The 11,542-nt window shown below is 43.3% G+C and overlaps 1 protein-coding gene and 1 long non-coding RNA gene across 2 annotated transcripts; both read right to left on the bottom strand.

The window, feature by feature from the left end:
• Positions 1-6,149: 6,149 nt before the first annotated feature.
• LOC123404616 lies at positions 6,150-6,820 on the bottom strand. The gene is made up of 3 exons (XR_006611864.1): positions 6,711-6,820; positions 6,545-6,602; positions 6,150-6,174 (listed from the first exon to the last, which is right to left on the bottom strand). It is a non-coding gene; the product is annotated as an uncharacterized LOC123404616 (long non-coding RNA).
• A 1,942-nt stretch (positions 6,821-8,762) lies between these two features.
• LOC123402978 lies at positions 8,763-9,017 on the bottom strand. The gene has a single exon (XM_045096952.1). It carries the CDS (start codon positions 9,015-9,017, stop codon positions 8,763-8,765), a length of 255 nt encoding a protein of 84 aa, XP_044952887.1.
• Between the last annotated feature and the right edge of the window lie 2,525 nt (positions 9,018-11,542).

Raw genomic sequence — 11,542 nt, 5'->3', positions numbered from 1 at the left:
AGCCTTGTAGTGAGTGTTTTGTGTCATCCAGTCAAACACCCAAGTGTTAATGTCTTCAAGGTTGCCAGAGATGTGAAGAGTGGCATAGAACTGAAGAATGAGCTCACCGTTCCAGTCAGAGATGTCGGAGCACATTGGCAGCAAACCAGCGTCATGAAGTACATTGAGGACTGGCTCTAGACACGGTATAGCTTCAAGTTCAACGTGAGGAATATGCCTGTGCTGGAATATCTTGTTTCTTCCACACAGCATAGAGGCATAGTAATTCAGCTGTGTCCTAGTCCAAAACTTTAGATGCCTCATTTGAGGCTTGTCATAGGGGTTCTCTCCAATGAAGTACATGCGTTCTTCAACGAAATTCTCCTTTTGAAAGTGCGGTCACTTGTAGAATGGCTGACGCTGAACTGGCTGAAGATTTTGCTGAGGAATAGGAGGGAGACAACAATTGCAGTCTCGGGGTTGAGCATGACGAAAGCATTGTCTTGATCAGGTGCATTTTCCTCAGCATTTTCCTCAGGGTGAGGAATTTCATCAGCTGGGGCTTCAGGCCGAGGAGATGGCTCTAGCTGGGCGTCAGGCTGAGGGGCTTGCTCTGGCTGTGCATCAGGCTAAGGAATAGGTTCATCTTGCTCGGGTGGAGGAGTTGGATCAGCCTGTTCCTCATCTTGAAGATTTTGCTCAGAGCTTTGAATTTCATCAGCTTGAGGATTTTCAGTTTCTTCTTCCTCAACTGGCTTGCTGGCAGAGGCATTTTCATCAGCTGGTGCACCTGATCCTTAAGCAGTGTCTTTTTGAGGAATGAAGGGTTGAGGACTGTCGTCAATATAAATTTCTTCGTCAGTGTGTTCCTCAGAGGCGACATCCTTCATTTCCTCATCTGCCCCTTTCGCTTGATCATCAAGGATGACCATTTCATAAGACGGAGCGACATTTAGGGGCACAGGGTCCAGAGGAGCAGTCTTTTCAAGCGCTTTGAGGCGCTTCGCCTCTGTTTCTTCTTCTCCTCAGGAGGCCTTTCTATTTTTGGCTTCCTTCTCAGCAGCCCTGGTTTTCTTCACGTCTGATGCAGACGGAGTCATCTTCTTCACCTTTGAAGCTTTTGGTGAAGGGGTTCTCTCGACAGATTCTTCAGCTGGCTTTGAGGAACCAGCTGGAGCGGAGTCATCAGCTTGCTTTGATGAAGGAGCTGGGTCAGGGGCAGTCTCATCAGCTGCAACAGGTTTATCTTCTGGAGCTTCCATGATGATTTCTTCAATAGCCGGTACATCTACACAACTTTCTTGGTGTATTTCCTCAGCTTGAGGAGTTTCCTCAGTTTGAGGAGATTCATCTGCTGGCTCTTCAATCAAGGGATGGGGAGTTGGTGCTGGAGGTGCAGCCTTCTTGTTGTAGTCATCAACAACTTTAGTGGCCAGCTTCATGAAATTGCTCTTTAGACTCTTACGATCTGACAGCTTGGAGTACTTATCAGTCAAGTTCTTCAGCTAAGCCTGTGTTGACACCAGTGCATCAGGCGTCAAGCTAAGGAGATTCTGCTTGAGGAATTTCTCCTTTTTAAGCTTTGCAACCTTGGCCTGCTTGGCCTGCTGTTCTTTCCACTTGGCTTCATTGATGAAAGTGGCCACCATGTGGCTGATGCCAGGGGGAAGTTTCAAATCATCAAGCGGAGTGTTTGGGTCCTCATACCAGATGTTGATGTAGTCTAGGAGGACCTTGGGGTCCATGGATAGAGGAATGGCGCTGCCTGATGCTTGAGCTACTCTTTCCTGCTTGTTTCTGATTATGGCTTGCAGGGTTTGATCATCATATTCATCACTACCCTCTGATGTAGACGGTACGGTGATCATTTTGCTGGGGCTTGGCAGAGTTGCTCTTTCAGTAGACACCTGAGTCTTCACCGGAGGTGGTGAAGACTTTGTCTCCGAGCTGGTTGCAGCCGGGAGTGAGGAGCTGGAGGTGGCGGTCATTGGCTTCATGACTTGCTTCTGTACTGGTGTCTCTTGAGGCTTTGGTGGTGGTGCTAAGGATTTTGGAGCTGAGGGTTTTGGCACTGAGGGTTTTGTAACTGATGCCTAAGCAGACTTCTCTTGAGGCTTTGGAGCCCTTGGCTTTCACGGCACAGACTATGGTTGAGGAATTGTTGAACGAGAGGTCTGAGCGGCAGAGGAAGCAGTTGCAGCTGAGGATTCATTGAATTTCCTCACTTCAGCTTCTGATTGCTTCTTGAGCTTAGCCAGATGCTTTTCCTTCTCATCTGGATAGTCATCAAGGGTCTTGAGGCTTGAGGGATGCGCTACTTGATGAGCCTCAAGTGGGGCCCGTTTGCCAGGAGGCTTCAGAGCGAATTTCTTCGCATACTTGGCAGTTACAAACATGTATTCCTTCCATTCCTTAGCCCATCGGCGTTCTATCTTCTGCAGCCGAATCTTTCTCTTGGCCATTGTCTCATTTTCATCAGGTGTGCAATAGTCTAAGTAAATATCCTCAGGGATATCCACAGCTGTGTTCTGTTCAAGTTTCTTTCCTCCCTTCTGCTTTCTGTCATCCTCCATTTTCTTCAGCTGGGGATTTTGTTGATGAGATTGAACTCTTGAGGATTCTGATGAGACTTGAAGATTTTCTTCAAGAAACGCTGCAAATGAGTTAATGTGATGAGAACCGAGAGATTCATCAGCTGACATGTGTGTACGTGTGAACAGAGTATAGTTGCGGGGAATTTGGAGAGGTCATATGCGTTCTCAGATTTGAAGAAAATGAAAAAGTTTGACAGGTGAGGAATTTAACCAGTGGTTGAGGAATTTGCTTAAGCATACTGTTCTTGGGTTCCAGAGTTGTACAATTCCGAAAATTCACACAATTGAGGAATCTCGTGGAAATCTTAGATGCTTAGTGAAGTTCATCAATGGTGTGGTGATAGGCAGTGTTTGAGGAATCAAGTGCATATCGACTCTTGAGGAAAAACATATTTCACATAGGAGATGTAGAATAGTAGATCTAACTTGTAGTACAAATAGGATTTTATTTACCGTGGAAGGTGCGCACGAAGAACACAGAAAAGGTGTGTAGAGAAGCTCTTCGGTCGAGTGTCCAATGCGCCGTAACCCGACGACAGAGGACGTCTACGATGGCGGCGGACGAAGATGGTCCGACTCCGGCGTGGTTCCGGCGACGGAGAAGTCGAGGCAGTGAAGCTCTTCCTCACCGGCGATGAGACTTCTAGCAGTGGCGCTAGGGTTGGGTGCTTTTTGCTGTAGCAAGAGAGCGATGGGGCGAAGAAGAGTTTGCCGAGGGGGACAAGGACATATTTTTTGCCAGACAGTTACTGTTGGCGCAAAGATTTCGGACCAAACACTCCCTGCCTCTACGTCTCTGCAGGACACGTGTAGTCCGCGAGCAAGGCGGTGGAGATAGTGGAGATCGTGGTTATCGGAACGTGGGAAGTGGGGTTCGGTTACTGTGCATTAAAGAAACAATTTTTTGAGATTTTAAGATTTTCGTTACAAAATCATCAGCTGACAAGAACGCAGTGAGAATTTTGATCAAAGTTTCAAGTAGAACGCATATGAAGAATCGAATAGGCTGGATGAGAATAGCATAGAGGGAAAGTAGTGTCCGATCAGATTCACTTAGAAGAAATATCAACTTGAAGAAATAGCTATAAGTGAATGATGTTGAGGACTTGAAATCATAGTCTATCTAGTCAAACGAAAGTCATCAAGTGTTTTTGAAGATTTTGTGATAAATCGTCACAATGAAGAACAACTGTTTTGAGAAAAAACACATTTTGAGGAACTGGAAGATTTGAAGAAAATCAACTTGAGGAATTTCATATTGGGCGGTGGCGTGACCCACCATAGAAGAATGTTGATTACAGACGCCGCGTACAATTGTCGTAGGGCCCTGAGAATCAATTTCTTCGTTGATTTCTTCACATTCGGAGTGATATTCTTCATCAGTTGAAGAAAATCGATTCATCATATGTTGCACATCTAAGTCATCAATATTGCATAAGTGTTTGGATGTGTGCATATTTTTACAAAACATTTGAAGATTCTAAGATATTTAGCTCACACCGCAACTTGCAAAACCTTTTCTCATCCAAGGGCTTAGTGAAGATATCTGCCAGTTGATCATCAGTCTTCACATGGTCGATGAGGATATTGCCCTTGAGGACATGGTCCCGAAGAAAATGATGACGAATCTGGATGTGCTTGGTCTTTGAGTGCCGTACTGGGTTGTATGCAATCTTGATTGCACTCTCATTGTCGCAGTATAGAGGCACATTCTTCATGTTGATGCCGTAGTCCTTAAGGGTTTGCTTCATCCATAGTAATTGAGCACAACATGAACCAGCAGCAATGTACTCAGCTTCGGCAGTGGAGAGTGATACGCAGTTCTGCTTCTTTGAGGACCAGCAAACTAGTGATCTTCCGAGGAAATGGCATGTGCCAGAAGTTGACTTGCGATCCACACGGTCACCAGCATAGTCGGAATCAGAATACCCTACCAGATGAACATTTGAGCCCTTGGGATACCATAATCCTAGTGTTGGTGTGTCACTACACGAATCGGGCATTTTGCCGTCAGGACGCTACAGACGACAAAGAGAGAATTACAGACGGCAAAATTTTTGCTGGCATCCCATGACGGCAAACAATGTCGTCATCCCATGTTCCCGCAAAGGGTGTCTTTGCCGTCAGCGGCCGGGAGAGGAGACGGCAAAAATTTTGCTGTTAGTAAAATTATGTTGCCGTCTTCTGGTCTGGTACACGGCAAATATTTGGTAGGAAGACGGAACAGCCTAGCTAACGGACGACGTTAGTCATTTTGCCGTATGCTTGACGATATCACAGACGGCAAAATAGTCTATTGTTTGTCGTCTTCTTCATATGTACAAGACGGCAAACCACCTCAAAAAAATTCCGTCTGTCCATCGTGTACAAGACGGCAAAACCACATCATATATTTGTCGTCTATTGATGCTGTTCAAGATGGCAAATTAATAGACAATATAACAATATAAATAAACAATATAACAGCAGAAATAGACAATATAACATAAATAGACAATATAACAATATAGTCCATAACACATTCATATATATATATATACATAAAGCACACACCATACCACATCAATATAACAAGTGTCGACAAATAAGATCACAAAGGTTGGCCTCCACGTAAGGCAAAACACATCACTGAATCTAGAAACAACACCACCTAACCTACTACATGGACACTATAGTACATACCCCAAGTCCACAAGCGCACTACATACTGATTCGCGATGCCGTCGATGATGCAGCAACCACAAGAAAAACCAAAAAGGCAAGGGAGGCTGGTGGTCTAGGTTGTTGTCTGCGCGCCGCCTCTATTTGCCACATCTAAATGCCAACAAGTCTAGGTTGTGGTCATGTCATAAGCATCATTACCATTTCCTCCCACCCCCCTCCATCATCAGGCTTATTTACAGCAGCTGCTCGTCCTCCTACTCCATGTCTCCATCCGCATGGACAAGAGCAAGTTAGTTGAATGGCATGCACATGCTAAAACTGCAAGGTATATATATTTATCTACATAAACTGCATGTGAACGCATGTGTTGAATTGATAACTGAAATCCGTATTGTACTGATAGGTTTTTATGCACCAATATGTACATGTAAACACTTCACCTGATATTTCCTTCCAAACATTGTAAGGAAAAGATAGATAGTGGTACTACACATACTGAAGGTAAACCGTATTGACTTGAAAGCAATAAATTGACTGTATATGTTTGCCAACATAAAATTCTACTCCACTTTTCACGCACATTTACATGTTCCGAGATACGGAATGCAACTAGTTTGTAGAAGAAAGAGATTATTTGCTATGAAATGCACACCTTACAATTAAATAAAATCATTGTTGAGCAACACATAAAAATAGAATCTCCTGAGTTGTGACAATCCTAGATTGATATTATAGCTTTTCAACTCATGATAAATAAACATAGCAGATTACAACACTTGGAAAGCATAGAGATTTCTATTTATAAATTGATAGGAGTAGAGAAAAAAACACCTCTGAGTGGTACATTCATTTCTTGTATACTTTTATCTGATGGGTTGTGCAACAAGATGAACCATTTTCTTCGGTCTCCTACAAATAGAGTATGCAACACCTCCTACTAAATGTAATGTAAAAATGAGATGCAATTAAAGAGAAGATACACAAGTAACGTAAGGAATTTAAAAACAAAATTAGCACATGTGTGCGCCCATCAAAAGCACATTCAAATATGTACAGACTGGAATATATAACACAACTCATTCACATTGATTTGTACGGCTTCGGTACAACCGTGTCATTGAATATCAAGGAAATAGTAAAATATTGCATAAAGAGATGATGCACTACATATCATGTTTGTAAACAAGTTCACTCTTCCAGATGCTCAAGTCCTACGCATGAGATAACATGGCAAAGAAGCGACGGGAACATTCATTGCGGACCATGAGAAACAGCAGTATAAAAAAGAGTTCACTTTTTTTGCTTACAGTATAGGATAAATTTAATAGCTTGTTCAACGGCACCAACCTAAAAGTGCTACCAAATCTGTGATGAAATGAATAGTAAAAGGAACGCTTTCTTAGAAAGCAAGTCACCAATTTTTATCTGATGTAAAGATAAAAGCGGAACACTTTCTTAGAAAAATGAACAAACCCGAAAACAAGCTTTGCACAACCAACTCTTGGTGCCCCTGGAGCGTAACAAGTTCTATGGGCCTGTAATGACCATGATTTCCATCATGTTTTTTCTCTTCTGTAGATATGCTCTCCTTTAATAATATGGAAAGAACCAAGTCAGTTTCTCACTAATAATCACAAGCCAAATTGGCTGGGAAACTAATCCTTACTGCTACAGGATCAAAAATAGTACTCCCTTTGTAAAGAAATATAAGGACGTTTAGATCACTAGAGGGAGTAGTTTCTAACATAAATATTAGTGTCAACTGAACTCTCACAAGTAAGACACCTCCTTGGTAAGCTCGATTACCACAAATTTAATATTAATTCTGTATAGGATTACACTAAAGAAAAACATGAAATCATTTATAACTTGACTATTTGTGGGGCCTCATTGGGGTTTTATATTTTGAAGGGACAGACACACAAGATAGTAGTTCCATCGTGATGAGTACTTTTCTACTAAGAACCATCACCATTAATAGCATACCCAAGACTCGACCTGGAGCATTTGGTACATCTCACTCATATCTAGCAAAGACAGCAATAGGTATTATATAACAACCTACAAGCTCAACAATTAAGACATGTTTATATCTTGCAAAAGAAACATGTGATGTTTTATCAATCAAGATAAAATTAAGCGGTCCAAGTAAACATGCTCAAACAATAATTATCTGGAAAAAAATATTTGTCCCTGCTACATGTAAATCCAATACCCATTCAATACTTGGCATCACTAAACGAGAAATCTAAATGACAAAATTAGTAATCTCTGCTCCTACTTGAATGAGCTCAAAAAATATGACACCATGCACTCTTCATCATAAACACTAGAAATCACCATGGCCACCACATAATTTCTCTAGCAATAGGGCTCCATGGTCGTGGACACCCGCAGAGCACGAGCGTTAGCATGAGCGAAGCAGAGTAGAGGGGCAACTGGTTGCTTACCAGCTATGCCGGAGAGGATGAAGAACGACTGGATTCATCGGAGTGGAAGAAGAATCACAAGGTGGCTGTGTCCTGCACCGCCACCTGCGCACATCAGAAAGTGCATCAGGGAGCCAAGCCATGATCGTTTATGCATCAGGGCTACCAAATCGAACAAAACAGGGGAGGGGGAGCAAAACATTGACCTACTGGTAATATAACATATACACCCTCTTTACACTATTAAAAGACGTTTTGCGCATACCTAATAACATATCACACACTTGACTATTTAAGAAAAAAACATGAGCTGCACCTTCAGACCTCGTGCTACCACAAGTGTTGATTTTTGAATTTGTACCTAAGCACAAGTTCAGTTCATATACACAAATATATTATGTATGTTTGTGCATGACCATGCAGCACTGAAGTGAATAATGTGGACTATGACATATACCGATTGACATGGAACAATATACTATGCTGGTAGATTTTCAATCACGTGTCTAGAGGAGAATTCATAGTTGTGTAATTGCACATGGTCGGCAATGCTTTACCTCCACTAATAATGCATATTGCACACTTAACTATTTTTAGCTAAACATGAGGTGCACCTTCACACCTGGTACTACAAGTGTTAGAGTCTGAACTTCTTTTGTACCACAACATAGGATGAGCAGAGAGAGAGATGACAGACCCAAGTTGGTGCTGATTTGATGGACCTGGACGACGGTTGCACCATAGATTTGCTCTCTAAGAAAGCCTTCCTCTTTTCTCTGGTAAAACCCAAGTCACCATAGAAAAATGAACATGCCCAAATCTATCCAACATGCTGTAAAGCAATCTACTCTAAAATCAGAGAGCACGCAACATAAAAAATGATTAAACAAGAAACATTTAGATCTCCATAGGCATGCAGATCGCCCCACCTCCCTTGCCTGTTTCTTGTCTTTCTCGTCCTTTTACACCTTCTACTCCATCCTCATCCCCTTCTACTCATTTTGTCTGGTCACGGAATAGACCAACCTGATGCCCCTAAAAACAAACCATTCAGATCATAAATTGTACGATGGAAAAATGAAATTTTCATCCCAAATCAAGCGACGTAGAAGACCACCGGTGCCGGAGACGAGGCCGTGCCCCAAACCCTAACTGCGGGTGGATTGGGCATGAGCGTTGGAGGCATGGAAGGATGGATCTGCTCAGATGGATCAACACAGCACGACGAGGTGACCTCGGCGGCGTCCTGCGCACTGGCCATGGCCGCCGGAGCTCGCCAGAGGCACGCAGGTGGCGGAGACGAGGTCGCACCCCAAACCCTAACCACGGGGAGTGGATTGGGCACGAGCATTGTAGGAAGGGATGGACGGATATGGGCGGAGGGATCAACGCAGCATGTCTACGTGAGCTCGACAACGTCCCGTGCGCAGGCCATGGCTGCCGGAGCTCACCGATAGAGTCATCATCGGCGGCGGCTAACCCTAGGTCGCGGGAGGGGGTAGAGGAGATGTGGCTGCGGGGAGAGCGTCTTCGACGCAACCAGGTGGAAGTTTTCCTTTTGTTTATTTACTTCCTTTTTTATTCTCTCGGGAGAGTGTGGAGGTTTTCTTTAGTTGTTCACAGGGTCTTTGCCGTGAGCTGGGACGACGTGAGACGGCAAAGAAGATGTCTTTGCCGTGAGGTGCGTGGACGGAAACGGCAAAATTCTTGCCCCGTTTAGTTTCCGTCTATAGCCCATGTTTGCCGTCAACGGCTAGCAAAGCAGACGGCAAACCATTATTTTTGCCATCAGCGTACCTAAATCATCACGGCAAAGAAGTCTTTGCCGTCAAGCCTCTTTCGCCGTCTGTCTTTTGAAATCTTTGTTGAGAGTTTTGTTTTGCCGTCAGTTGGTAGACGGCAAAAAGACCTTTGCCGTCTGAACCGATAAAAGGCTGACGGCAAAGAGGATTCATGTCGGCAAAATAGCTGATTCCTATAGTGTGTGAGCTAAGTATCGAAGAATATACTTCACATCCTTTTGGTGTGATTCCTTCTATTTTGCTTGAAAGCGTGCACACATGCAAACGCTAAGCATTATATCTGGCCTAGATGCACATAGATACAATAAAGAGCCAATCATAGAGCGATATACCTGCTGATCGAAATCTTTACCATTTTCATCAGTGCCGAGGTGGCTGTTGGTAGGCATTGGAGTCTTGGCACCCTTGCATTCATGCATGTCGAATTTCCTCAGAACATCCTTGAGGTATTTCTCCCGTGATATGAAGATTCCATTGCGTTGTTGACGAATTTGAAGACCTAAGAAGAATTTCAGCTCCCCCATCATAGACATCTGATATTCTTCACTCATCATGTAAGCAAATTCATCACTGTATCGTTTGTCAGTACAGCCAAATATGATATCATCGACATACATTTGACATACAAATAGCTCATTATCATAGGATTTAGTGAAAAGAGTTGGATCGAGTGAACCAGGTTTGAAGCCTTTCTTCATGAGGAATTCCTTCAATGTATCATACCATGCCCGAGGGGCTTGCTTGAGACCATAGAGAGCCTTTTTGAGTGTGAAGACTTTGTCTGGATTCTTTGGATCCTCAAAACCTGGGGGCTAAGCAACATATAATTCTTCCTCAAGCTTACCATTGAGGAATGCACTTTTCACATCCATTTGATATAAGATGATGTTATGATGATTATCATAAGCAAGTAGTATTCGAATAGCTTCAAGTCTAGCAACAGGTGCAAAAGTTTCATCGAAATCTATTCCTTCAACCTGGGTGTAGCCTTGGGCTACAAGTCGTGCCTTGTTCCTCACCACTTGACCGTCCTCACCTTGCTTGTTTCGGAAAATCCACTTGGTGCCGATGATGTTGTGTTTGCGAGGATCTGGTCGTTTGACGAGCTCCCATACGTCATTCAGCTTGAATTGAAGAAGTTCGTCTTGCATAGCTTGGATCCACTCCGGTTCCAGAAAAGCCTCAGCAACTTTTGAGGGTTCTGTGATGGATAGAAAAGAAAAATGCCAACAAAAGTTAACTAAGTGTGAAGCTTTTGAGCGAGTGAGAGGACCTGGCGCGTTGATGTCGTTGAGGATTTTTTCTAGTTCTACTTCATTTGCAATCCTCGGATGAGCTGGTTGAGGATTGCGTCTGGGCTGAGGAAGTGGTTCTGGTGCAATTTCCTCAGGAGCATCTTCTTGATTTTCATCAGTGATGGCGATCGTTTCTTCACCAATTTCCTCAGTGGGGACAATGTCTTCAGTAGATTTGAGCTTTATTGCTTCCTCAGGAGACAGCTGATCTGTTTCAGAAGGCAATTGCTCTCTTTGTGAGCCATTAGTTTCATCGAACCGCACATCTACAGTCTCAACAACTTTGTTGTGATAGTTGTTGAAGACTCTGTAGGTGTGCGAGTCTTTTCCATAACTGAGCATAAAACCTTCATGTGCCTTAGGTGCAAATTTTGAGCTATGGTGAGGATCTCTAATCCAACATTTTGCACCGAAGACTTTGAAATAACTTACATTGGGTTTCTTGTTAGTGAGGAGTTCATATGAGGTTTTCTTGAGGAATTTGTGAAGATATACCCTGTTGATGATATGGCATGCAGTGTTGATTGCTTCAGGCCAAAAACGACGAGGAGTCTGATATTCTTCAAGCATAGTTCTTGCCATTTCACCCAGAGTCCTGTTCTTCCTTTCGACGACACCATTCTGGTGAGGAGTATAAGGAGCAGATAATTCGTGAGTAATACCAAGTTCATCAACATAATCGTCAAGACCAGTGTTTTTGAACTCGGTTCCATTATCACTCCTGATATGTTTGATCTTGATGCCAAAGTTCGTCGAGGCCCTTGAAGAAAATCGTTTGA

Source organism: Hordeum vulgare, chromosome 6H, assembly GCF_904849725.1.
Source record: "Hordeum vulgare subsp. vulgare chromosome 6H, MorexV3_pseudomolecules_assembly, whole genome shotgun sequence".
Lineage (NCBI taxonomy): Eukaryota > Viridiplantae > Streptophyta > Magnoliopsida > Poales > Poaceae > Hordeum > Hordeum vulgare.
Note: the sequence above shows the minus strand (reverse complement) of the source record. Positions and strands in the feature narration are given on the sequence as shown.